Genomic DNA, 26,812 nt, shown 5'->3' with positions numbered 1-26,812 from the left:
CATCTGTGCACCCCGCCCCCTCGGCTCTCCTGTGAGCCGGCTGCACTCGGGCGTGAAGGCCGTTGTGTGACATGCTGGAGCGTGCTGCTCGCTGTGGGGAAAACGCGGCGCCCCGGGGCTGGAATGGTTGAGCGCAGGGCCACCGCCGCCTCTCCTCTTGTCTCGGTGCAGCCATCAGGGCTTGAAGAGACAGCGGAGGATATCCTTGATTGCAGACTCTCCCCCGCTCTGTGGATGCAGCAGAACCAGCTCTGGGAGGAATGATGGCTGGCCCAGGGATCAGGGCACTACCCTTGGGCTCAGCAAACCTGTGTTCAACCCCAGCTCTGCCACCGCCTTCCTGTGTGACCTGGGCCAAGTCGCTTAGCTGCTCTGGGCCTCAGTTTCCCCACCTGTATGCTGGCGGGGTAATGCCACTGCCCTACCTCACAGAGGAGTTGTAAGACCCTCAGCTCATACAGTGGTGGGCACTATCAACAGGGCCATATTTCCAATTAGGCAGAGTAGGCATGTGCCTAGGGGTGCCTTACCTGTCTAAAACTGTGGCAAATGAAGGTCGGCTGTAGGCATGGGGGAGGTGCTGAAGCTGGTATGCCTAGGGGCATGTAAGGTGCATCCTGCTATAGAAGTATGATAGATCGATTAGCCTTTCCTGCACTGCGGGGGACTCCCTGTCTTGTCTGACATCTCCCAGGAAGGCAGGCGTCACCCTGAACCCTATAGACCTACAGTGGTCTCGGCTCCTTTCGGTCCCCTCCTCTAGGGTGAAATGGGGCAGATGGGAAGGTCTGTGGGTGTCTCGGGCTGGATTCTAGCTTGGAGATTCACAAGTGTGCATGAAGGGGAAATTGCTCAGTTCCCATAGTCTGTGGCCAGAAGGGACGGTCTCTTTTTGGTGTTTTGTGCAGCGCCTGGCATGATGGGGACTTTGTCCATGGCTGGGGCTCCTTGCCACTACTGTAGTACACCTAATATGCCTTGCTAATATTCCTAGGGTTAATTCCCTCTGTTTAAAAATTTGCATCTTTTTTTCCTATGTGAATTTGTCCAGATCTACGTCAGCCTTTGTCTGCTGGTTTACCGAGCCCTCCGCTCACAGAAATCTGCCGCCCGTGTAGGTACTTATAGACCAGGATCAAGAGGCCTCTTGACATTCTTTTGGATAATTACACTTGAGCTGCTCTGTGCAGCATAAATGGCCCTGGCTGGAGCACACTGCGCTATGCCCATTTCTCTGCTCCCCAGGGCCCAGTGAGTATGTGAGTTAGAGCAGCCTCGGGGTTGCTCTGACTGTTGCTGGGAGCTGGGCAAGGCCCAGAATGCGGGGAGAGCAAAGGGGGCTTCAAGCCACCTCTTCCCTTCCTCCCACATCCCTGCCTCAAAGTGCAGGAATGGGAGAGCCGTGAATCCGGCCTGAAGTTCTCACAGGGCTGCTGAGACTCTGCTGAATTCTGCATGATCTCCATGGTTGTCTGTGCTGTATAGGGCGTGGGTGAAGCTCCGTCCCATCAGCCTCGTTCTTCCCTTGCTTGCACGTTTCATTAGTCCAGGGAGCGATGTCTTTTTGCAGGCAGGCTCTTTCCCCCACTCCCACCCAGTCCCTGAAATGATGGAGATTGTTTTCCTAATGCAGCAGCCAGATCCTCCCCATCTGTAGCCGGCAGAACTGCAAAAGTAAATGCCCGGGCTATGAAACTTGTCACTTAGTGAGTTCACAACTGGACTTGAACTCGGGACAATCAAAATCCACAGCACAGCGTGCTACCTCTGGAGCTAAAAGGGTAACTCCTTCAGCTGTTAGCTGTAGTAGACTGCTATCCTTCCTGTTGCTACTAGAAGGGCCTGCTCTGCTTGCATATTGCAAAATCACTTTTTAAAATTTTTTTAAATAATCTGTCTTCCCACAAACGTCTCATTAAATTTCCCTCCAACTTTCCAGGAAATTTCCTTTGCGGGTTCTAGAGCCTGCTTCTTAATTTTCGGACAGATCAGCGTAGTGAGCACAGTTAAGAGGGGTGGGGTTAAAAAGATCCTACCTCTTTAATGGTAAAAGTTTCAATAGTTTAATGTGGCAGGATTTGTGTCTCCATTGTTTGGCTGTAATGCAAGCAGGGTTCCTTCTCATCCCTGCTGATGGGGACGGTCCGATTAAACCCTTTGGGGAAATCCCAGTGCTTTATAGAGCTATTTGCTTTTCTTCCGATATCTGCCATCAGCCAGCCTGTTTGTGAAGGAAATTCAACCCCTAGAGCCTTCTCAACTCCCTCTAGCTTGTAGGGTTGAGATGGTCTTGAGGCTAAAAAGCAGGGCTGTGACTCAGATATTTCCAGCTCTGTGCGGGGAAAGTGGGGGGTTAGAGCCAGGGGGTTGGGAGAGCCAGGACTCCTGGGTTCTATTCTTGGCTCGGGGAGGGGAGTGGGGTCTAGTGATTAGAGCAGGGAGGCAGGACCCCTGGGTTCTATCCCCAGCTCTGGGAGGGGGCCAGCATGGCAGACCAGACTCCTGGGTTTTATTCCTGTCACTGTCTCAGCATTTTTTGTTTTTTAGACAAGTCACTTCCCCTTTCTGCACCTCATTTTCCCCCATCTCTAACCTGGGTCTAGCGCCAGCACACTGGGGGCTTCACTGGCCCCTGCGCCGCGCCCTGACCCCAGAGGGATTGCATTTCCCGGCAGCTCTCCCTCACCCCTCGTTAACAGAGCAGGCCGTATCTGTCTGGGATTGGCAGTCCAGCCATGGAATTCGGTTCCTCTCTACCCCCAGATGAGTCTGCAAACAATGAACTGGGGTAGGGGGTGTAACGTTCCAGGGTAAATCCCCGCCCTGGGCTGAACCGGTTAAGACTCAAGGGCCCGATCCTCTCTGAAACCAACTGAGCTGCTTTGCGTGCACCGGGTTTGTTTGAGCAAGCCGGGTGGCAGGAGCGGGTCAGGTTACTTGGCACCTCTCCACCCCTCCCTCCGACCGCACGGTGCCGCTTTTGTGCCATTCTCCCAGCCCTGCCCACCTGCTCCTAAAGCCAGGAGAGAACCTGGGCTATAGCTCGCCGCCCATCTCCTCCAGACAGGTGGGGAGATGTGCAGCCGGGCGGGTGTCTGACTCACCCGGCTGCCGTGAGGGCAGGGTGGAGAAGGGAGCGGGACCTGTTAATGATTGATCAGCATTGGAAATGCAAATGGACCTCGGTTCTGGGGTTGAACTGCGGATCCAGTGGGCCACGGAGGATTAGACTTAAGCCGTCCGCGTATCAGGTACGGTGAGGGCAGCCGCTGGGCAAGGCAGCTGGCTGGAGCGCCCGGCATTACTGGCCCCTTCAATTGCTGGTCTCTCTGAGGCTGCTGCAAAGGGGAGGCAATTGGTGTTGATCTCACCTGGTCACTGGGCCGCAAATCTCCATCTGTCAAAGCTGGGGCGGGGTGGGGAGGGAAGGGGGGAATAATCGGGACTCAACAGTCAGGTTATTGGAGCGGGGAGTCTGTGTCTATGTAGCGCCCAGCACATGGGGTCCATGCAGCACCTAACACAATGGGGACCCCACCCAGTCTTGGTTGGGGTGGGGGGCAGGGTTGTGCTGTGATAGGCGCGGTGGGGCCCTGGTCATGATTAGGGTCTGCTGCACCTGGCACAATGGGGCCCTCTGATATCAGCTGGGGGAGGGGTCTGTGCTGCACCTATCATAGTGGGGGTCCCCCGATCTTGGTCGGGGAGGGGTTGTGCTGTGCCTGGCACAATGCGGGCCCCTGATGTGGGGCAGGGGGCAAGATCTGTGCTGTACCTGGCACAATGGGGCACCAGGCTCAGTCGCGGATCCGTGCACTGTCTGGCGTATCGGGGTCCCTTTCTCAGCTGGGGTGGCAAAGTGGTACCATCATAAACAGCAGCAAGGAAACACGAGGCTCCATTCTTCCCTGGCAAAGCTGCCCCAACTCCCCTGGATTTAGGGGGTGCTGGGATGGGAGATTCCTGGCTGGGGAAGCTTCACCAGGAGCTGGATCTGAGGGGCCGGTGTGCACTCCACGGTCAATATTTATTCTGTCATTTTAACCCTGGCTGCCAGGTTGGAGATGTGGCCTGGTCAATGACAAAGTACAAAGTTTGTGGCTTCCCTGGGGTTTACAGTATATCCCTGCCCGGGGTCAGGGGGTAGCATCACGGCACGAACTCCTGGAGCACAGGCTTAAAGGGGCGTGTTGCCAAATAGATCTGGCAGGATCAATCCCGGATCATGCCCAACAGTCCTCCTTCTTTGTATTCTCCTAGCATCTATAGGCTCCGGTTTGCAAGGAGCTGTATGTGACGGATACGGCTCCTTGCCCGAAGAGCTCACTGCCTAACCAATGTAGCGTTAGCCCCACTTCCCAAATGAGGAAAGTGACTCACCTTTGGCAGAGCTGGGACTGGAAGGCAGGTCTCGAGGGCCCAATAACCACCCGGCTAGTTTCGTTTCCTGGTGGCTTTGCTGGCAGTCCCAGGTGTCCAGCGCCTGGCAGGAGCAGGCCCTGCCTGCTAGAAAGGGTTTCACTCTGCTTTTTAGCTTCAAAGCAAATGTTGGGTTTAAACTTTGTCTCTGGGACCCCAACCTAGCAGCCAGGGGCTGAGTGCCCTCCCCTGGATAAGTTGACTGATGTAACGTCACTCGCCCTGTGATGATTATTCAACACTTGCTTCTGGTAGCAATGGAAATGCACTAGGTACAGTGCAAACGCAAGCCCTGAACCTGCAAACAGGGCCCTAGGAACAGACCCCGGGCCCTTCTGCTGAGCCCCGTTAACTGCACGGTCCACGGGGGGCAGGGCGACGCTCGGAAATTAGGTCTGCATAAGTGTCGCTCAGGGGTGTGAAAAATCCACACCCCTGCGCGATGCACTTAAACCAAATTAAGTCCCAGGTCAGACAGCGCTCGGTCGCCTGGAGAAGTCTCCAGTTGATATAGCCCGGGGAGGTAGGTTATCTATGCTGAGGGGAGAAGCCCTCCTGTCTTCATTGAGATGCTACGTAAGTGCAGATGCAGCATTTGAAGTGTAGACCTGTATCAAAGCTCATCCTCTTTGGGGCCCCGACCTCGGTCACTGCGTGTCCGGGCAGCGCCCGGCCCCGACGGGGCCCCGATCTCGGTTGCTCTAAGCTCCACTGTAATATAAAAACTAACATTAGAAAGATCATGATGTCTCCCTGTGAATTCAGCCGCCACCCAGAGTGCGGGGGACCAAGTTGCCTTTCAGATTCAGAGAACTGGCATTTGGCCGCTAGAACAAAAATAATCTGGTGTTTCTCTGGTCGCTGCCTTCCAGGGCTCGGCATCAGGATGGAAGCGTCTTCCTGAAACTCTCTTCATCTTGCCCCACTGAAAGCAATTTGTGGCAGCTCACCAACCGTCCTCCTGTCTTCCCACCTTGGAATCTAACCGTGACCGACAAAGGCTTCTGGTAAGAGGGGGCTGGGGAGCAAGAAATATCCCGCCCTTATTTCTTATTCTTCAACAGATAAACTGCAAATTTAGTTTCTGGGACACAGAAGGAGGGGGAGGGAAGGTAATTACAATCCCTAGCTCTTATCAGTGGTAGACCTCAGAGTGTTTTACAAGGCAGGGCCGTATCAATACCCCCATGTTTACAGATGGGGAAACTGAGGCATGGAAAAGCAAAGTGCCTGCCCTCATCATTCGCAGCTGTGTAATCGCTGCCCAGTGAGAACGGTCGATAACAATTCTGATGGCCTCCAGCCTGTCTGCCCAATTCTCAGGAGCTCTCAGACTGTCTCCCCCCCCCCCCACCCCATCCCCTTCCCACATTCTCTCTAAAATAGGGACAGCCACAGAATTGGGGTCAAAGTCCAGGGTCAGAAGGATCCGGGATTTCCTGGTGGAGCCTGCAAAGAGCAGGAATTTCCATGGATGTGGGGGCCAGGGTGGATCAGAAAATCCCAATTGGTTACACTTTATTTTATATCACCGTGGTGGCTAGAGGCTCTGTCGTGCCAAGACAGTCCAGCCCCGGAGAGCTTTCAGTCTAACTAGACAAAGGGCGGGAGGAGAAACTGAGGCACAGTGAAAGGAAACAAGTAGCCTACGGTCCTTGGCGGAGCCAGGACTAGAACTGAGGTCTGTGGAGTTCCAATCTAGGGCCCAACCCACAGGATCACGCTGGATCTTTTGTCCGCATCCCTGTTTGTTTGCATATCTCCACCTGGTGCCCCCTAAACCCCAGTCCAGGGAAGGTGCTCGGCCAATGGAGACCCTGTACTTGGAGCTGGGGAATCGCCACACCTGGTTTTCAGTAGCCAGCAGTGAAGACGCTTTGGACTCGGTAGTAACAGTGTGAGATTGGGGGGCGTAGGGCGCTTCAGGAGTGTAAAGGTCTGGGGGTCCTGGCAGCTTTATGTGCTGGGGAAGCTGCCTGCAGTGCTGGCTGCGTACACAGGGGACTGGGAAGGGCTCAGGATTACTCTGACTCTCAGCTGCCCCGACCGTGCGTTCAGGGCATGGCTGGGGAGAGGTGACTGTAAGTGTCCTCTTTGCATCCTGCCCAGCCTTAGCTCCGATCTGCCCCTGTGGGGCAGAGACTAGCCAAAGCGCAGGGCTCCCCAGCCATGCCCCTGATCTTCCCCCTATGGGCCAGCCACGCCCCTGATCCGCACCCTATAGGCCCTGTGGGGCAGAAAACAGCCACAGAAAACAACCCAGTGCGCCCTGGCTACACCCACAGATCCAGCCCCTACACCAGAGGCTTGGCATAAAACCTTTACGCTAACTCCATGCCAGCTGCAGGGGGCAGATTCTCGGGGGGTTGTTTCCACCCCTGTGTAGCACAGGAGAGCCTCACCATGACTGAGAACTGGGGCCCACTTAGGCCATCATTAGCTCCTTTGCAGGCTCACAGCCCCCCATTTGGGTGGGGTCCAGAATTGTTCCTGGGCAGGATGCGGGGGGGACGACTGTGGATCCTGAATGTGTTTGCAGAATTCTTGGTCTGTTTGCTCAGGACTTAAGGTCTCCTCCAGCAGGTTCATTTTCCAGAGGGTGGTGGTACCATGGAGTGGGAAAGGCCCATCCAGACAGGACATGCAGGGTGGTACTGAAAGCAATCCCATGTCATGCTTTATTAGGGGGCAGCACAGGAGGGTAGTGGGTGGGCCAGTATGTGCTGGGCATCAGGACTCCTTTCCCAGGTTCTCTTCCCAGTTATCAAAGGACAGTGGTGTCCAGTGGTTAGAGCAGGGAGGCCTGGGAGTCGGTCAGGACTCCTGGGTTCGATCCCTAACTCTGGCAGGGGAGTGGGGTCTACTGGGTTAGTCAGGGACCGGATGCTAGGGCTATGAACTGCCAAGCTTAGAGGGGCCAGGGCACAGTTCTGTTAAAAATTAAGCACTGTGGAGGGGCCATTCTAAAGTGTTTAGCGTTAAGGGGCTGCGAGGCGGGAGTGCTGGGTTCTAATCCTGGCTTTGCCCCTGAGTTTTTGTGCCCTCGACATGTGGCTGAAGCTCCCAAGACGACGGGACCCCCCCCCCCCCCCCGATTAAGATGCCGGGGTGTCGTCCATCCCCGCAATCTATCGATGCCCCGCCACTGTTTGCTCAGCCGGCCGTGCAATGCTGGGCCGGGGGAAATCTTTTCCTGCGCCTCTTAGCGCTCGCCTGACCCCCCCCCCCCCCCCGAGGTTGGGCTGCGGCTCGCTAACGAAGCAGGTGGCCTGGAAACCGCCGAGCAACAATCGGGTGGGGCGAGTTATGGCCTCCTGAGCACAACAAACAAATCACATGTTGGTTGGCACAAAAGCAGCTAAGGAACAAACCAGGAAACCTGAGGATTGGGAGGAGGGCGGTTGGCTCAGCCAGGGCTGGAGCCGATGGCCTGCCGGGTTTGGCTTTCGGTTCTGCTGGCTGGCAGAGAAGGAGGCAGAGGAAAGGCGGTTCCCCCCGGCAGCGGCAGATCCCTGGGTGGTCTGTTTTATTCGGGGAAGGCAGGCAGAGCTGTCGGACCAGGATCTTCGAGCCAGCGGAGAGGCAGGTGCCGCAGGCTGGAGTTTAGGGCTGGCACCGGTTGGGGGCTGGTAAGACCACTGCCTGTCCCACTGCCCAGCACTGTGTCCTTGTGTCCATCCGTCCCCGCTGCCCCGGTCTGTCTGTCTCCACCTGGTCTTGTATTTGGATCGGCAACTCTCTAAGGAGGGGACTGTTTGTACAGTGCCTAGCACAGTGGGGTCATGGGCTGTTGCTGGGATGCCCTCTGCCCTACCGCAATACACCCAATTGCCATCAAAATGTACAGTGCCTGGCACAATGGGACTAGTATGCCTAGACGCTACCATAATACACCCAATAGGAATGCAAATGTACACAATGGGCTCCTGGTCCATGACTGGGGTGCCTAGGCACTACCGTAATACACCTAGTAATACTAATGTTGCCCCTTTGGCCTGAGCCCCTTAGCCAATATTTTGGGGCCTTGCAGGGTTATTTCCATTAGGAGGAAAAAAATATCCGTGATCACCAGGTGTTTGTTTACACAGAATGTGCAGAAAGTCCCGTTTTCCCTGAACACAGTAGGGAGAAATAGCAGCAGGCAGCTTCCTCACTCAGAAATCCCCATGTCTGCCCCTCCAGTGGGCTCTGTGCCCAAAAAGCCCTGTCCCTCTGCTTCTTCTAAGGGTCACACTCATAATACTTGCTTCAAGGTGCCAGTCAGTTGCTTGCAGGGTCAGGAAGGTGTCCCTGCCCCCCGCCCCTATGCACAGTTGTAATCTGGGGGCGGGGAGGGCAAATTTCACCTTCCTCTGAGGCATCGGGGATTGGCCACAGCAGGAGACGAGACACTGGATGGGTTGGACCAGCGCTCTGGGGTGGTCTTAGATGCCTGACTGGTGGGTCTTGCTCACATGCTCAGGGTCCAACTGATGCCCAGATTCAGGGCTAGGAAGGGATTTCCCCCAGGTCAAATTGGCAGGGACTTTGGGGTGTGTTTTTTTTGCCTTCCTCTGCAGCATGGGCCACGGGTCGTCTGCTGGGATCATCCGGGCATCTCTCACCTAATCAATTCTCTGCCAGGGCATGGGCCTCGGGCCCTGCTGGCCCCTGGGTCTCTGCCTACGATTCACAGTTTGATCTCAGTCGAGCTCCGTGTCGGGGTATTTGGGTGGAATGGAATGTCCTGCTGGGCGCTCTGCGGGAGGCCAGGCTAGATGATTTAATGATCCCTTCCGGCCTGAAATTGTTCCCCTGGTGCTCTGCCTCCACCAGCCATGCCCTACGACCCGTCTCCTCGCCCTTGTGTTGGCAACCATCCATCCACGCTCTGACCTGCGAGTCTGGGGGCACCCCTGAGAGTCAGCAGCTGCCTTCGCTACCTGAGGGGGCTTGGATGACTCCTTCGGTTGCTCCTGAAGGAGCGTGGGGGCCAGGGTGCTGGGGCTTTAATGAAATCTCAGACTGTCGTGGGATGCAAGGCTCAGCTGGTGTTTGACAGGGACCCCTTTCTGCAGAGCAGCCATAATAGCAACAGGAGCCGTTCCATGACACGATCCCACAGCCGTTGAAATTAGACACATTCAGACTGGAAATAAGGTGTAGATTTTTACGGTGAGACCATTGGAACTATTTACCAAGGGTCATGCTGGATTCTCCGTCACCGAACATAGGAACGGCCATAGTGGGTCAGACGAATGGGCCATCTAGCTCATTATCGTGTCTTCCGACAGATGCTTCAGAGGGAGTGAACAGAACAGGTTGTCATCAAGTGATCCAGCCCTTGTCATTCACTCCCAGCTTCTAACAGGCAGGGCATGGGGTTGGGTCCCTGACCACATTAGCTAATAGCCATTGTTGGACCTATCCTTCCAGGAACTTACCTAATTCTGTTTGAATCCTGTTACAGTCTTGGCTGTCACAACATCCCCTGGCAATGAGTTCCACAGGTTAACTGTGCATTGTGTAAAGAAGTACTTCCTCATGTTTGTTTTAAACCTGCTGCATATTACTTCCATTGGGTGACCCCTGGTTCTTGTGTGATGTGGAGGGGTAAATAATACGTCCTGATTCACTTTCTCTGCACCAGTCATGATTTTTTAAACCTCCCTCAGATCCCCCCTTAGTCGTCTCTTTTCCAAGCTGAAAAGTCCTGATCCTTTTTTCAAATTGAGTTGACTATTTTTAAACCAGGGCTGGGTATTTTCCAAAGAGATCTGGCCTTCACAACATCAAAGTCCTGCCCCAAAACAATCCCTAGCCCAGATCTCTTTGGTCCATCAATGGTTATTAGCCGGGATGGGCAGGGAGGGTGTCCTTCGCCTCTGTTTGCCAGAAGCTGGGAATAGGAGACAGGGGATGGCTCACTTGATGATGACCTGTTCTGTTCATTCCCTCTGGGGCACCTGGCATTGGCCACTGTCGGAAGACAGGACACCGGGCTAGATGGCCCTTTAGTCTGACCCAGTCTGGCCATTCTTATGTTCTCTGGCGCGTGCTACGTGGCGGGTCACGCTACTTGGTTACACTGGGCCCTGCTGGCCTTGGATTTTACGAAGCAGGATCTCCAACAGCACGGGGAATGAACGGAAGCCAAATTAAAGGGGCCTACGCCCTATTTTGTTTTCCTTTGCCGGTTGGGCTACCCCCATGCGTCTGGGTTTGCCCGGACGTCGCCTCTTTTTCTGAGGCTCCATCCTCCGACTGGGCGGATTTTTTCAGATAACAGGCAACGTCCGGGATTTTTGTAGCGCAGCCCTCGCGTTTCAGAAAGAGCCCCGATTAGTCCCCTCCCCTGCATCTGCAGCTGATTGGTCCATTCCCCTGCAGCCATAGCTGCTGGATCCTGCCCACCGGGGTCCCAGCTCCCAGCCCTGGGGAATGGGGGTCCCACAGGGAGGTGCTGACCGACAGCTGTTGCTGTGTCCCAGGCTTGCACCCCCCACCCCCCACCTCCAGTGAGTACCCCTGCCACAGGTACCCCCTCCAGGACCCCAACTGTACCCCCCTGTCAGTGTCTTTCTTTCTGGAAACTGAAAATATGGTAACCTTATTTGCAGGACGTCTTTAAAAAGTCTTCGCCTCTTCTCCAGCCACCTTCACCACGTCCCTGATACGGCCCTTTTGTGTCAGTTAGAGCAGCCTCGCAGCTGCTCTAAGTGACTGGGGGGGCAGAGAATAGCCTCAGCGCACTGCGCTCTGGTCACACTCCTGATCCGCCCCCTATGGGCTGGGGGGGGAGACAGAGAATATCCACCGTGCAGTGTCCTCTGGCTACAGGCCCAATCTGCCCCCTATGGGCCCTGGGGGACAGAGAATAGTCACAGCGCAGTGAGCCCCAGCCACCCCCCTGATCTGCTCCTAATGTCATCTCCATTACTGCCTGGGGAGCATGGTGGGGGGAGGGGGGACAGATTTCAGACGAGTTTCCACCTATTTCGAAGCTCCTCCGTGCAGTGACACCCTTCCCTGCCCCCTTCGGGAATACCTCTGCCCCAGGGGCCTCCCAGCGTGGCTGGAATTTACGAGAGCGGAGCGTTCTCCCCCAGGGGTGGTGGTGGCTGGATTTTCTCTGCACCTGTTGCCCTTAGGAGTTCCTGTCTCCCCAGCAGGGCCCCCCCCGACCCTGGGTTCTGGGTGGCCCTGCTGTGCGGCTCTCCCAGCGCTAGCTGCGAGCAGCGGCCCTGTTATTCAGGTGAGATCCGTTTGTGCCCAGACAGGATTGGCCGGACCCGCTCCCAGGAGGGGCAGTCCTGCGCCCCCTGCCGATGCCCAGGCTTTGTCCAGATGCCCAGGCATCCCCGAGACGCCCGCGGGGATTGTGAAGCGAGGGGGAGCCAGAGATGCAGGGGGACAGCGTGGCCCGGAGCTTCGGCTCGGCTCTTCTGAAGCCTCGGATGCTCTCCGTGCGCCGGGGGGAGCCGGCGGCCGGCTGCAGCCTCCGCACAGCCTCCGTGGAGAAACGGATCAGGTGAGGCCGAGATCCAGGCTCTGGTATTTGGGGAGGGGGGAGACCCCTCCCAGTATCAGGGCATGGGGGGGTGTCGGCCTTTCTGGGTCCCACCACCTGCAAGATGCCCAATGACCTTCCCAGAAGCCTTTGAGGAAGCAAAGGATTGTGGGGATTTGGGTGCTGGGGTCACTTGGGTTTTTTTTTTGGTGGTGGGGGGGAAGGAGGTCATTTTGTGGGAAGCGGGAAAAAGAAAGGATGAAGGGAGCTGAGATGTGGGGGGAGGAGTAAGGAGGGCTGATGGGATGCAGTGGGGAGACAGGAGGGGGGACTGGGCTCTGGTGGAGTGGAGGGGGTGGGGGCTGGTGGGGGCGAGTCTATATTTTCTAGAGATGTCCCCCGTGGCTGTGCCAAGCTGCCAGGCCCTTGGCTTTCCCCGTCCCTGTCTCTGGTCCGTTCCAGTCACTCTGTTGGCACGGCAGGGGAGCAGGTGTCGCTGGCATTCGTAACACGGGGGGTGGCGACCGGGGGGGGCGGCATGCCAGCGTGGGCGCTGTGAGGCTCCTCTCTGTCTCGCTGCAGGGCCGAGCAGGCCCGCCGGCTGCACGAGCGGGTCCTGGACTCCCTGTCCCGCTTCCAGGACTGGCTGCGGGGGGCAGAGCTGTGGGCCGCCTCCCCCGCTTCCTCCCAGGTGCCCTTCGCTGTGGCCAAGGAGGAGCTCAAAAAGTTCGAGGTGAGGATGGGGGTGGGGAGAGGGGCAGCGTGGCCCAGTGGATGGAGCATTAGACTGGGACTCAGGACACCAGGGTTCTATGCATAGCTCTGCCACCCTCCTGCTGAGTGGCTTTGGGCCAGTCCTGGCCCCACTCTGTGCCTCAGTTTCCCCTCCCACCTTTTGACTGTTTAGACTTGGGGCAGGGACCGTCTCTCGCTGTGTGTCTGTGCGGCACCCAGCACAATGGATGGGGATGTAGGTGCTACCGTAATACACATAATAAGGCCCAGCACAATGGGGCCCCCCCATATCTGGAGGCAGGCAGAGGTGCTACCGTAATATACATAATAAGGCCCAGCTCAGTGGGGTCCCGATCCTGCATGGGGATGTCAGTGCTACCATAATATACATAATAAGGCCCAGCTGATGGGGCCCCAATTCTGGATGGGGATGTCGGTGCTACCGTAATATACATAGTAAAACAAGGCGTGATGGGGACGGTAGATGCTACTGTATTACACCTAATAAGGCTCCACTTAATGGGGCCCCAAACTCCAATCGGGGTTATAGGTACTACTGTAATACACCTAATAAGGCTCACCATGATGGGGCCTCAAACCCCGATGGGGACTGTAGATGCTATCATAATACACCTAATAAGGCTCAGCACAATGGGGCCTAGATCCTGGATGGTGACTGGTAGCTACTACCGTAATGAACCTAACAGGGCTCAGCATGGTGACAGTAGATGGTAGTGTAGTACACCTATTAAATAATACTGGAAGAAACTGAATGATTTCTTCTGCGCAGTGATGTTGGCATGGCCAGGGTAGGGCAGGGTTGGCAGGAAGTCTCTTGAAAGCAGAGGAGCAGAGGAGTCTTTGAGTTGTGTTTATTGAAGTCCTTTTATTTCAAAGGTGGCAGCAAGAGCTGAATACACAGAAGATCAAACAAGGGGAACATTTATAACCCCCCCAGTCCTTCCCCTTGGCAAGAGGCTAACGAGGTCTCCAGTTTCCATAGTGCTTCAAGGATCTCGGCAGCCTGTTGCAAACGTTTCATTTCATCTCGTGTTTCTGCCCCCCTGAGCCGGGCCTTGGTTATTTCCATTTGACAGATAGGGCAACAGAGATAAAGTGACTTACAGCAGAGTTACATCGTGGGAGAACTGGGAACAGAACCCAGGAGTCCTGCCGCCAAGCCCTTTGCTCTAACCACTAGCCCCTACTCCCCTGCCAGAGCTGGGGACGGAACTCTGGGATGAGCTCTGCAGATCAGCACCATGGGGGGCCCGTAACACATACTCACCAGAGAGTAACGACTGCCGTCCCTGAACACAGCACAGCTGCTCATGAATTGATCCTCACAGCCCCTTCCTGCCCCAAGAGAGGGGAGAATTATTCAAATTTAACAGATGGGGAAACTGAGGCACAGAGCGACACTGCGACGTCTATGGCAGGGGCCCAGCATCCAAGCTAGTCCTAGTCCAGGGCTACAACAACAAGGCTGCTCTTCCTCACCAGTGCTGGTGTCCCTTTCTCCCTCCAGGTGCTGGAAAGGCAGATCCAGGAGAAGTTGCACCATCTGGAGTCCTTAAACAGGCAGTATCGGCAGCTGGTTCAGGCCAACAGCATCAGTTTGCAGGGCCGGCTCAAGGCCGCGGTCCAGGAGAGCAACCAGCGCTGGGACAACCTCCAGAAACGAGCTGCTGCCATTCTCAAGAGACTGAAGGTACCAGCTGGTGGGTCCCTGGGAGGGAGGGGCACTGGCATGGTGGGGAGGCAGCTCAAGGCACCGTCTTTGTGCCCAGGAATTTGGGGTCGTTAACAGGCAAAGAAATGTGCCCGTGATGTCTCCCCCACTAATAATATTTGGGTGGGGAGGGAAACAGGATGGGCGTATAAACCTGCCCCTTGTTACACTGGATATCCCTTACTCAGCAGGGAGACACGGACAGTGAAACGGTTCAGATCCTCAGTTGGTGTGAATTAGAGCAGCACTGATTTACACAAGAGGGGGATCTGGCCCAGAAAGTGAAATTGATCAGGCCCAGATTCACGCCACTCGGCTGAGCAAAATGCAAAAGAAGTAATTCTTCCACTCTACTCCAGGCTGATGAGGCCTCATCTGGAGGATTGTGTCCAGTTCTGGGCACCACATTTCAGGAAAGATGTGGACAAATCGGAGAAAGTCCAGAGAAGAGCAACAAAAATGATTAAAGGTCTAGAAAACATGACCTATGAGGGAAGATTGAAAAAATTGAGTTTGTTTAGTCTGGAAAAGAGAAGACTGAAAGGGGACATGATAAGAATTTTCAAGTACATAAAAGGTTGTTACAAGGAAGAGGGAGAAAAATTGTTCTTAACCTCTGAGGACAGGACAAGAAGCAATGGGCTTAAATTGCAGCCAGGGAGGTTTAGGTTGGACATTAGAGAAAACTTCCTAACTGTCAGGGTGGTTAAGCACTGGAATAAATTGCCTAGGGAGGTTGTGGAATCTCCATCATTGGAGATTTTTAAGAGCAGGTTGGACAAACACCCATTGGGGATGGTCTAAATAATAGTTAGTCCTGCCATGAGTACAGGGGACGGAACTAGATGACCTCTCAAGGTCCCTTCCAGTCCTACGATTCTATGAAAAAGAGCAAAGTTTCAGAAACTCGGGGGTACCACCCCAGCATCGGATTAATTAGTGTTATTATTTATTCACCATTTGTATCGTGATAGCACCTAGAAGCCACAGGCATGGACCAGTACCCTGTTGTGCCAGGCGGCGTACGAACACTGAACACAAAGTCATTCTGCCCCCACGAGATTCCTGTGCTTAGGGCAAAAACAAAGAGGGACGTCTAAAAATTACCAGCCACTTCTGCAAGCGTGTCTGTCAAGAATTCAAAATCCTGGCCCTTTATTATAATCATTAATAACCCCTAGCGTCATTAGCGCTAAGCAGAAGGACACTGAAGTGTGAATTTTCTGATGTCCAACTTCCTGCTAAACCTGCTGGCTCTGTTTGATTTTTGTTTGTTTGTTTGCTTGCTTCTCCCCCCTCAGTATTTTGTTGGCCAGCGGGAGGAGTTTGAGTGGGAGCGGGAGACCGTGCAGGTGTGGCTGACGGAGCTGGATCTGCGGCTCACCGATGTGGAACATTTCTCTGGGGGCAGCTCGCTCGAGAAAATGATGGAGCTGCAGGTAAAATGAGAGCGTCCTCTCCTGAAGGATTAGGGATCGCAGGGCATGTATACATCGTATTGGCCTCTTGCAACTCCCAGATGCATCCGTGCAATGCACACATCTGTGCAGCCTCATCTCAGCATGACCTTGCACAATGTGCGAGGGGCACTGGTCCACAGGGAGCAGGGTGAGCACTGAATAGCGGCTGCACTTCTCCTGGAGTTGGTGCTGCACTAGGGGGCGCTGTGCTGCGGGGCTCAGTAGGGGGTGCACTCCCTTTGGAGTTGGTGCTGACCCCTATGCCCCAGTGTGGCTCTGGGGGGCGCTTGTTGCAAGGAGCCAGGTGAGGGCTCAGTAGCAGGTTCTCTCCTCTCTGAATCAGTGCTCACCCCAGTGTCCCAGTGCGGTGGATAAGCAGCTGCCACATCCCACCCCAGAGGTGGCTGCATTTCTGCACAGGGTGAAGTGATCCTTGCATATTCTTCCCCCCATCCCCTCTGATGGGAAGCAGGGAGGGCTCAGAACTCATGAGCTATCAATTAATGTTTGTGATCTTTGAATGGGAAGAGCAGTGAGTGAGCAAAGTCCATCGTTCTGTGGCCGATTGTTCTGTGGCCCGCAGGCGGAGAGCACGAGCAGCGACGCCTGTGTACGCAGGCACACACCTGATCATCTGTTGACATAGAAAACAGTAGTTCACCGAAGGGGAAATTTTATTTTTAGATAATGACGTACAGCCGAGCTGGTTTCGGGTGACACGTTTCACTTAACCTGTCAGGTGCTGAGATGTCAATACATCCAGAGAAACGGCGGCAAGCTCAGGGTTAAAACAATACACAGGCTCAGGAGGATAGCGTGGGTTTTTTTGCCGGGGAATCAGACCAGGCTAGTTCCAGGGCGGGAATATCTTTTCCCCATGATGCTCTAGCATCTGCCTTCCAAGGATCTCCAAGCACCTTCATAAATTCAGCCCCTGAGGGATATGAGTTGATCTCTTCCTCCGAGTTTTATAGATGGGGAAACTGAGGCATAGAGAAGGGAAGTGACTCTGCCAAAGTCTTACAGGGAGGCTAGCTAGGAATAGAACCCAGGAGTCCTGACTCCATGTCGCCTCCTTCAAACACAAGCTCAGACCTCCCCAGAGCTTGGCGTCGTGTAGATCAGGGTAGGTTGGGTTGGTCTCACGTCTACTGGGAAGTGAATTCTTCTATCCAGTGTCATTTTTGTGCCGCCTCCTCTCTCTTTCTGCGCCCGCACAGAGCAGGGCTCGTCCCCACCAGCAGGGGGCAGCAGACAGATGCCCCACCCCTGTGAACATAAACATTACAAGTCCGTAAGGGACAAGGCGGGTGGGTTTTCAGAGAGGAAACTGAAATATTTGCTGCGATCACCTGGATCAAAGCGCTGCGCAGGGATGGATAGCTGCAGGCTCCCTGTATAAAACACCAAGCTGGGGCCTGGGGCTGAGCTGTGGGCCCTTCCACCTTGAGGTCATCCGTTCCCATCGGGCCGTGGTCAATAGGGATTGAAACTTGATGAGTGTTTCCCCTGGATGGGCCGTTTGCTGGCCTGTGTGAGATGAGTTTTCCAGGCCTCAGGCCAGTGGAAAACTAGCTCTTCTTTTCTTCCAAGAATCCCTAGCTTTTTCCTCAGCAGATCTCAAAGCACTTCCCAAAGGAGGCAGTATTGTTCTCTCCCTTTGACAGATGGGGAAACTGAGGCACAGTGTGGGGGAGGTGGCTTGCCCCAAGTCACCTAGCAGGCTACATCTCCCGAGTCCCAGCTGAGTGATCTCAATCAGCAGCCCGTATTCCACCCACCCCTCTATCCGTGTCTGTGTGGACTTTGTCCTTTGGTTGAAGGCACCCAGCAGTATTAAAATATCCCAGGGCTGATTAGTGTCCCGAATCCCGCCCTTCGCCTCCCGCTTTGTGCACTGGGGGCAGGAGGGTGCAGGTGTTGATCAGTATTACTAGAACTCTGCTTGCTCAAACCAGCCAGCCTCTGCCCGGAAGCCTGTGGGGACGCCAGATCGATACCGAGATTAGCTTATTGCTTCCAGTTCGCGATCGCACCTGTCCCTGGGCACGTAATAAACCCAGTGGCTGAGCAGCTGCAGCCCTGTGACCTTGGGCGCCGAGCCGCTCTGTTCTGGCAAGCTCAGCAGGTCAGGAACTGGAGGGGCGACCACGCCCCGTAGGTGTTGGGATCGGCCATTCAGTTGGCCTTGCCCTCCTCTCTGGGGCAGCATTGAGACAGTGGCACGAGGGGGCGCTGTGCTGCAGGGAGCAGGGTGGGGCTCAATCGGGGGTGCTCTCCAGTGCCCCAGCATGGCCATAGGGGGCGCTGTGCTGCTGGATAAGATATAAATCGGAGGCCATGCCTGCTAAGATTCCCGGGGCAGTTTGCATGGAGCAAGGAGGGTCCAGCCCCATTGTCTCGGCTAACGTCTCCCCTCTGTCCCAGGAGTTCCAGGAGGCCGTGCAGTCCAACGCGGAGCGGCTCGACTGGCTGCTGGTGTCCGGCGAGCGGCTGATCCAGAGGAGCGAGCCGCAGGACGCCGAGATCCTGGAGGAGGAGCTGCAGGAATTGAGCTGCTACTGCCAGGAGGTCTTCTGGCGGGTGTCCCGCTTCCGCCGCCGGCTGGTCAGCATGCGGCTGGTACGCGTGGGGCAGGGCCCGCGCCACGGGGCACTGCGGCTCCACCGTCACCGGGCACCTGGGCGACCTTGTGCTGCAGTCCCAGCAAATCTCTCTGGCTGGGCAGGGTCAGCCCTGCCCAGACTATGGATGTGAGATTTACCAGGAAAATCCTCGGGGCCACAGGACCCCCGGGGTGGGGGATTCATTGTGGGGCAGTGCTCCCTTCTGTCAGTGCTGACTGTAATGCCCCCCGGTGGCACTAGGGGGTGCTCTTCTGCAAAGAGGGGTGGGGGCACAGAATGAGGCGTGCTCCTCTTGCAGTCCGTGCTGGCACCAGGGGGCGCTGTGCGCAGGGAGTGGGGTGGGGGATCAGTAGGGGGCGCTGTCCCCATGCATTCAGCGCTGACCCCAATGCCCCAGTGTGGCACTAGAGGGGGCTGTGCTGTAGGGGGTGGGGTTGGGAGCTCAGTAGGGGGGCGCTTTCTCCTTGCATTCAGTGCTGACCCCAGTGCCCCAGGGTGGCACCGGGGGGGGGGGGGGGGGGGGCACAAAGGGGAGTATGCGCCAGTCTAAGTCAGCTGATTCCAACTGGCATGCTGCAGGAAGCAGAGGGGGGCTCAGTGAGGGGGGCTCTCGCCAGACCCCAAGGCCCAGGTTTGGTGGCAGGGGCTGCATCGGTTGTGCTGGTGAGGGGAGAGGTCCAGGCACCGGGTGCTCATTGTGGTGTTTTTCTGGCAAGAGTTGGGCTACGAAACGCCTGGCTCGTGGCCACATTTCCTTGTGAACCGTTGCATTTTTACCTTCTTAGTCCGTCCCCCCCTCCCCCCCCACGTTTTCAGCTGGTTAAAGTATTCTTCTCTTCCGCTCCTCAGCTGTTGTGAAACATTGCTCTGCAGCTGTTAAATGGCTGCCGCGCCCCACCCCAGAGGTGGCTGCATCTCAGCACCGGGTGAGGGAGCTCTGTGTAAACAGCTGCCACATCCCGTCCCGGAGGTGACGGCGTCTCAGCCCTGGGGGAGGGCTCTCTGGATAAACAACTGCAGCTGTAGCCACAGAGCTAGATGAGGTGATCTCTGGGAATCAGTTTCCAAAGTGTTTGGGGATTGTCAGGCGAGATATTATAATTTACAAGCTTGTGTGTGCTTCACTCCCCTCTGCAGGTAGAATAAAAATGGCTTGAATGTGTGTCACAGCCCCTCTACTGCCAACAATGACTGGGGATTCTCCTTTAGCTCAGGTGTATTGGAATTGCCCCCTGCAGGATCCATTGCAGGAGGGTTAGTTAAAGGCTACTGAAGGCCTAGGGAGCCGCTGTCTCTTTCCTGCTGACCCTCCCTGCTCACCCACCAGGTCTTTGAGGACGAGTGGCTGTCGGACCGAGAGACCGACGTGGAGTCTGACCGCTTCACAGATGCATCACTGAAGCCTGAGGTCGAGGGAGAAGCCAGGGGGCCCCATCCCGCTGCTTGGATCTACCAGTCCACCCCGCACAAGGCTCTCTGCTGCCGGCGCTGCCATCCGTTCGGGGCTGCCTGGAGGGGCAGCCTGGACCTGGAGTGGGACCCCTCGGTGGACGTGGGTGGGTCCACGTCTCATGACGAAGAGCGTTCATCTTACTGCAGCGCCATCACGGGTACGGGCTGCAGTAGGTCGCAGGCTCTGGCTGCCCTGAATTGCAGTGGTGGGGAGAGGAGTCCTTAAAGGGGCAGAGCCCCCCAAACTGCCCCCGATGATGGGTAGGAGGTGGCTTCTCGCTCCCCTCCCAGAGATGGGGATGGAACCCAAGAGTCCTGACTCTGAGCCCCCCCCAGCTCTAACCACTAGACTCCCCTTCCCTCCAAGAGCTGGGGATAGAACTCAGGAGTCCTGACTCCGAGCCCCCCCCCAGCTCTAACCACTAGACTCCCCTCCCCTCCCAGAGCTGGGGATAGAACCCAGGAGTCCAGACTGCCCCCACACTCCCCAGCTCTAACCCACTAGACAACACCTCTCTCCATAAAGATTCCTTTCCCCACCCCCAGCCACATATGGCAGGGGTGGGCCACCCTGAAAGGGACTGGCCCCCCACCCCCAACAATGACCCAGCTGCCACCTCCCTCCTGGGGCTTAGCTGTCAGGGCAGCAGCTCCTGGCCCTGGAGGTGGGTTGGGGGTGCACAGACCTGCCCACCCCCTTTGCCTTAAAGGGGCAATCCCTTAAAGGGGGGCAGCCGAGCTGGGCCAGCCCAACATTGCTGCAGCAGTTCCTAGGGGGCATGGAGGACATGGGGGATCTTTTAAAGGGGCCGATACCACCCTCCGCCGTTCCCTCTCTCCAGGTGTGGGCCAGTGGGAGGAGTCGGGCTGGAGGTGCAGCTGCCAGCCGGACGCGCCCGCCAGCTGGCCGGCCGGATGCGGGAGAGGCGCCGGCCACGAGGACTTGAATGTAGGTAGCTGTCATAGTCCATCTCAGGGGGCTGAGCTTGATACAGGGGTCACTGGGTGACACGTACCAGGGGTCTGCTGGCCCCTGCTGGCCTTAAACCTAAAAGTACCAGCGGGGGCTTCCTGGGACCCCTCTGTAAACGGCCGGGGGTGGTGGTGGTTTCGGGTGTGTTGAAACTGACTCCTTCAGGGAGCATCGAAGCGAAGTCCTGGAAGGGGTTTTACGCAGCAGTGGCCCAGGGGTGAGGGGTGGACAGCAGAAGTTGGGGGGCCCAGTCCCAGGTTGCAGGGCCACCCCACCCAGCTCCAGTCAGGGGCTCGCCAGGGAGAAGGGGGGGGAATGCTTCCCCCACAGCTCCCCTGCTGAGTTCAGGTTCAAAAAGGGGGTGGGGAGAGGCATGGACCCCCATGTTTAAAAAGTGTATGTGGGGGACAGTCCCCTTTGGTCCCCCCAGTCGCTGGTACCTCTGTGGTGGCCCGGGGGTCTGATTGATTCCCAGGACCAATTCTCAGCCCTTAGGCTTGTGTTTCCTCCCTCCCCACGTAGGATCTGTCCGTGTCACGTAAGCCCCTCTCCGCGTTTCATTATCTGCTTTACAGCAGCAGCTCCCGGAGTGAAATTCCGGGCCCCGTCGTGCCAGTAACTGAGATCGGGGCCCCGTGGCTCCAGGTGCTGCCCAGACACTGTAACTAAGATCAGGGCACCAGACCAGCCGTGCCTCCGAGAACTCACAGGCAGAGTGAGACTCTCTCTGTTTGAGGGGTGGGGAAACTGAGGCCCGGCGAGATGAAGTGGCCGGCGCAGGGTCTCACACAGCTGGGACTTGAACGCCGGTTTCCTGAGTCCCAGCCTAGCACCTTAACCGCAAGGCCGCTGCAGCCTTGGTCTAGCCCTAAACCAGCCGTAGCCTGATCAGTAGCAAGGTGAGCTTCCCTTGCCTAACACAATCCCCTGCTGCTTATGGGCTTCACTGGGAATCAGGGACAAGGTGATTCCCTCTTGTATTTGGAAGAGGGAGCGGGGTCCAGTGGTTAGAGCAGGGGGCTGGGAGCCAGGACACCTGGGTTCTATCCCAAGCTCTGGGAGGGAAGTGGGGTCTAGTGGTTAGAGTAGGAGGCAGTGGGGCTCAGGACTCCTGGGTTCTGTTCCAAGCTCTGGGCGGGGAAGGCGTTTACAGACACGTGCAGGGGGCGGGGAGGTACTGGGACTCCTGGGTCCTGTTCCCAGTTCTAACCCTGATTCACTGCGTGATCTGTGGTTGTGTCCCTCCGTTCCCTGTAACCCAAGAATGAGACTAACCCTGTCTCCTGGGGAGGAGCTGTGGATATCATTAACAGGCCATTCCCTTTGTGGGGGGGGGACGCAGGCGCAGCTGGGCTCCCAGGACAGGCCTTGTCTCTCCCTGGCGACCCAGGACAGGCCTTGTCTCTCCCTGGCGACCAGAAGGAAGGTGGAAATTGCCTGGGGCAATTCTGGTAAGTAACTCGGTTCCTGGCCCGTCACAGTCCAGTCCAGCTGAGCACTGCCTACCCGCTACCAAGAGAGCCCCTCGGTAGCTCGCACTCGCTAATGAGGGGCGACTTGTGGGGTCATAAGAAAAGATGCTGGGACTGGATCCCTCGATAATTGCCCTGTTCTGTTCATTCCCTCTGGGGCACCTGGCACTGGCCGCTGTCTAGATGGGCTAGAGTTGTGTGTTTGCCACCGGGGTCCTGTTGTGGTTTTGGTTTTTGCAACACAAACGAGTTGGCAAAACCGTCATCGGTTTGCAAAACGTGCCGAATCTGCGTTTGTCACCGAAAACTGAAACACTTCTCCCACCTCTAGTCCCAACCCCTCTGAATAGACTTCCCCCAGTCTGGCTGGAAACCGACCGGAGGGAGCCGGGTGATTCATAGAGTCTAAGGCCAGAAGGGGCCATTCGGATCAGCCAGGCTGCAGCCAGCCCAGATCTGGTGGTTGAGCTAGAGGATCTGATCTCCGTGGAGAGCGATGCAGAATCCACCGTGTCTCCTGTGGGGCTGCTCCAATGGTTAATTCTTAATTTACCCAGCTTCCCGTCCCAGCAGCTTAATCTCACTCTGCCTGTCTGTGCTCCTATAAAAGTGTCTTCCACGATCAGATCTCTCCTTCCCGCGTAGCTACCTACGGTGAAAGGTACTTTATGCACCAGGGCAGGGCTTTGGCCCTTTACGGGCTTGAATGTGGCCTTTGGTTGCCTGTAGCCCCGGCGCTATGGCTGTGCCGTGGAGCGAGTTGTGAGGTCTTAGTGCCTTTCAGCGCGGGACGGGTTTCTGCAGCATAAAACACCCAGGCCCAGGACTGGCGGAAGGTCCCGTGTGACCAGCCCCCGCGATCTATTTCTCAGCCGCTGCTCTGGAAAGACTCCCCTTTCGGGGATGAGCTCGGTCTCCAGGGCCCCTTGAGTTCTGGGCCTCTCTGCTGGGTGCGGGGGGGGGGGAACACTGGACTCCCCAGGAACTGGACTGAGACCTGACAAACTCGTTTCACAGTAGGGAGACCACCCAACAGCCATGAGCTGGCAGCATGTACCGAGGTGGGATGGTATCAAACCAGCACCCTGAAGACAAAGGGCTGCATAGGCCAAGCCACCGGCTCTGCAGCCCCCCATTATTAACTCCTTTGAGCTACCTGCTGATGCCCCCCCCATTACTTAGCCAAGTGCCTCACAACCCTCCTGTAAGGCTGGTATCCCCATTGCAAAGAAGGGGAAACTGAGGCACTGAGCGGCTAAGTGATTTGTCCAAGGAGCTTGTAGCAAAGCAAGGATTTGAACCCAGCCCTGCTCTCTCCCAGGTTGGTATCCGAATAACCAGGTCATCCTTCCCCCCCTGGGCTGGTGTCTGTCTTGTAGCCCTGCCCTTGGCAGTCATGCCCGTGCCATCCTCTCCTCTTAGGGAATGGCCCTCGGCAGGGCAGCTGGCATCCCCAGGGCCTGGCACTGGGGGACGAGGCCTGCCGCCAGACAGAGATGGTGGGCTTTGACCCCGAGCGGATTGAAAGCTGGCTGGGCCAGACCTGCGTGGAGCAGGGCAAGCCGGAAGTGATGCAGGTGAGCACGGTTGCACCCTGGAGGGGGCAGGGGGGTGCCCCAGCCTACCGACACCCCCACATCCCCAGTGCCTACAGGGCTTAGATCTCTCCCGGCCCCAAGCTCCATGCAGCTTTCCCTCCCCTGCTGGGGATGGCGGTGCTGATCAGGTGGTCTGGGGGTCAGCCCCGTGACCTCTGCAGGGATGGGGCACCCTGGGGGAGCTGATGCAAGTGGGATTTGGGGTGGGGCAGAGGTCCTCCCCTCTGGTTTTGCCCCTGCCCCTTTCTATCCACCCCCACCCGCAGGCCTCAGAGCAGTGGGACTGCCCACCAGTTTCCCCTCCCCAAGCAGCAAGGCCAAGCGTGGGTGAGCTCAGCTGGGGTGCCTTGCGCTGGGATGGTGTCAGATTCCCCAAGCTAAGCAGGGACGTGCCTGGCCACTCCGAGGAGGGGAGGCCCCCTTGTGCTGCGGATCGTTAGAAAGAGCGATGCCCGCCCAGCGCATGAGCCAAGCATGGGGCTAGACATAACTCCCCTCCCTGGTGCTGGGGTAGGACCCAGGAGTCCTGACTCCCAACCCCCCGCTGCTCTAGCCCACTAGATCCTCTCCCTCCCGGAGCTGGGGATAGAGCCCCCGAGTCCTGGCTCCCAGCCCCCTGCTCTAACCACTAGACAGCACCTCTCCCGCTGTAAAGTTTCCTTCTCCCCGCGCGAGTTAAGGAAGAGGGCCCCATGTGTGGTGGGCTTGGGGCTGGTACCTCGGATGCCCTGGCCATGCAGAGCCCATAGCTCAAGGGGGTGTTGGGCCCCATCCAGCCCTGGCTAACGGCCCCCCCTCTCCATCCTTCCTTCTGCAGCCCTGCGAGAGGAGTCAGGCCGGTCCCGGCTCTGAGGACGTGGCAGTCGTCATTGAGAAGGGGTAGGGGGCTGCAGCTTTGAGCCACGGTGGGAGAGGGGCAGGAATGACACAGACAGATGTCCTTTGCCCCGTCCTCCCCCGACTGACCCCCAGGCCTGGCCTCTCCCCACCTCCCAGCCCTGCCTTGCCACGCCTGCTTTCCTGGGAGTGGGGTGGGTTAGCATCTTGCACCAGTGCCCGCAGCCGTCTGTCCCAGGTCACCACCCCATGGGTCCTTGCCCACTGCAAAGGGTTACGGAGAGCAAAAGCAGAGGTGCCCAAGGGCTGCCTGGAGCAGTCCGAGCGCAGCCCGGTTGTGGCTGGGTTGTCCGGTCGGCCTGGGCGAATGAGGCCGAGACGTGAGGGGCAGGGGTGGTGCTGGGTGTGGACCTCCCGGTGGGCTAGCCATAAAGCCAGCCCAGCCTTTCTAGCGCCCCCTCTCCTTGTATCTAACTAACCACCCGTCCTTTCCAGCCCCAGCCAGACCTGCCCCTTTCCCACGCCCTGGAGCGAAGGTTTCCATGCTCACTTCTGTCTGAAACAGCCACCAGGCTCCCTCCCCGCTCCCCTGGCTTTGGTGGTCACCCCTCGGGAGGGGGCTTTGGTCCCCCAGCCAGGGGACAGAGCGGTGCAGAGAAAGGGACGCTGGGAGTGGCGAGTCCCATGGGAGCAGCTCGCAGGGAGAGGGGTTGAGCTGCAGCAGGCCTCTTCCCTGACTGTTCTCTTTCCCCACACACCTGTGCCATCTCCAACCCTGGCATCTCTCGTGCCTCCAGGCCTATGTCGCAGCCCTCGGCTTTCCCAGATCAGCCTCGCCCGGGCCCCAGGATCCTGGCCAGAATGAAGAGGCTGCTGCTGTCTGCGGCTGGGCTGCTCCTGCTCCTCCTGGCCAGCACCTCCTTTCTCTCCCTTGCTGAAACCCCCTGTTACACCCGGTCCTTCCATTTCATGCTGAAGTACGTCAACGGGCCACCTCCTACGTAGGCGTGGTGGGAAAATGCCACCGAGAGCCCACGGTTTCCCCAGTGGCGGGGGCAGCTCCAAGCGGGGAGGGGTCGCTTCCCACCATTCAGTGCTACCCTCAGGTGGATTTTCCTTGGGCAGCCGCTGGGCCACCCGCTTCGGAGGAAGGTCCCAACCTCCGGACGTGCCCAGGTACGCAAGGAGCCTGCCCGTGAAGGATCCTGCCGGGGCCTTTGGAAGAAGCTCATCGGTACCGCCAGAGCTGACCCGCACAAACCCAGAAGCTTATGGCTGGAAGGAACCTCAAGAAATCAGCTGGTCCCACCGCTGCACCGATCAAGGACCGAGGGTGACCAGACAGCAAATGTGAAAAATTGGGATGGGAGGGGGGGTGGTAGGAGCCTATATAAAAGAGAGACCTAAAAATTATGATTGTCCCTATAAAATTGGGACATCTGGTCACCTTACAAGGACCCCTTGTGTTCATTGTCCTTGGCAGGTCCACTGCTCCCCAGGGAATGGGGCTGGTTGGAAAATTCTCCTGTTCTCTGACAGCAAATCAGGACTCAACCCACCACAACATGCCCCCAGGCCCACCCAGATCTGAGTCTCTGTAAATGCCAAGTTTAAGTAAATGTGTTGAAGTGAATTTATTCCTGTGCCATAGAAATGGTTTGCTGGGACCTCAGACCTTTGGTCGTTGCCCGTCCACCATAAATGGGGGCCCACCTAAATTTTCATGCCTGGCTATGCCACTGGGGAAGGCGTTGTAACTGGCACCGCTGCAGTCCTGCGGGTGGGTACCGTTGTAACTGGTACCGTTGGATCCATGCAGGAGGATGAGTGGATGTGTTAATTGGTGCCAGGCTAGTCACCCACCATTGTGCCATGGGTACCATTGGAGCTCTGCAGCCAGGGACCAGGGCGCCCTGGTGCCAGGTGCTGTACGGACACAGAACAAAAAGCCACCCCCTGCCACAAAGAGTTGGCAGTCAAACCATGCCCATGTCCCATGCCTTTACGGGGCCCTGATC

At 56.9% G+C, this 26,812-nt stretch overlaps 1 protein-coding gene across 7 annotated transcripts; it reads left to right on the top strand.

Annotated features, from left to right (window-relative positions):
* The first annotated feature begins 2,995 nt into the window (after positions 1-2,995).
* LOC114021602 (nesprin-2) lies at positions 2,996-26,431 on the top strand. 7 transcript variants are annotated; one of them, XM_043534857.1, is made up of 14 exons: positions 3,014-3,251; positions 5,292-5,426; positions 11,675-11,929; positions 12,491-12,641; positions 14,172-14,354; positions 15,677-15,814; positions 18,263-18,457; positions 19,790-20,072; positions 20,757-20,863; positions 22,230-22,252; positions 22,283-22,338; positions 23,782-23,936; positions 24,775-24,836; positions 25,592-26,431. In XM_043534857.1, exons 3-14 carry the CDS (start codon positions 11,802-11,804, stop codon positions 25,797-25,799), a joined length of 1,689 nt encoding a protein of 562 aa, XP_043390792.1. In that variant the 5' UTR covers positions 3,014-3,251; positions 5,292-5,426; positions 11,675-11,801; the 3' UTR covers positions 25,800-26,431. The 7 variants fall into 7 exon arrangements, 5 of the variants coding, with proteins under 5 accessions (XP_043390794.1, XP_043390793.1, XP_043390792.1 ...); XR_006287272.1 differs by having other exon boundaries at positions 3,002-3,251; positions 22,230-22,338; positions 23,739-23,936; positions 25,592-25,667; XR_005223178.2 differs by having other exon boundaries at positions 3,007-3,251; positions 20,757-20,867; positions 22,230-22,338; positions 25,592-25,667.
* The last annotated feature ends 381 nt before the right edge of the window (positions 26,432-26,812 follow it).

The sequence above is a fragment of the Chelonia mydas genome, chromosome 23 (genome assembly GCF_015237465.2).
Source record: "Chelonia mydas isolate rCheMyd1 chromosome 23, rCheMyd1.pri.v2, whole genome shotgun sequence".
Taxonomy (NCBI): domain Eukaryota; kingdom Metazoa; phylum Chordata; order Testudines; family Cheloniidae; genus Chelonia; species Chelonia mydas.
The sequence above is the reverse complement of the archived record's forward strand: the minus strand, read 5'-3'. Positions and strand labels throughout refer to the sequence as shown.

What these genes read in the sequence shown, in the direction of transcription:
- LOC114021602 (XM_037884709.2), top strand. Translation starts at nt 11,802, where the DNA reads ATGCAGGGGGACAGCGTGGCCCGGAGCTTCGGCTCGGCTCTTCTGAAG. An exon ending in TCCGTGGAGAAACGGATCAG is followed by an intron (nt 11,930 to 12,490) that starts GTGAGGCCGAGA and finishes GTCTCGCTGCAG; the next exon opens with GGCCGAGCAGGCCCGCCGGC. An exon ending in GCAAGCCGGAAGTGATGCAG is followed by an intron (nt 23,937 to 24,774) that starts GTGAGCACGGTT and finishes TTCCTTCTGCAG; the next exon opens with CCCTGCGAGAGGAGTCAGGC.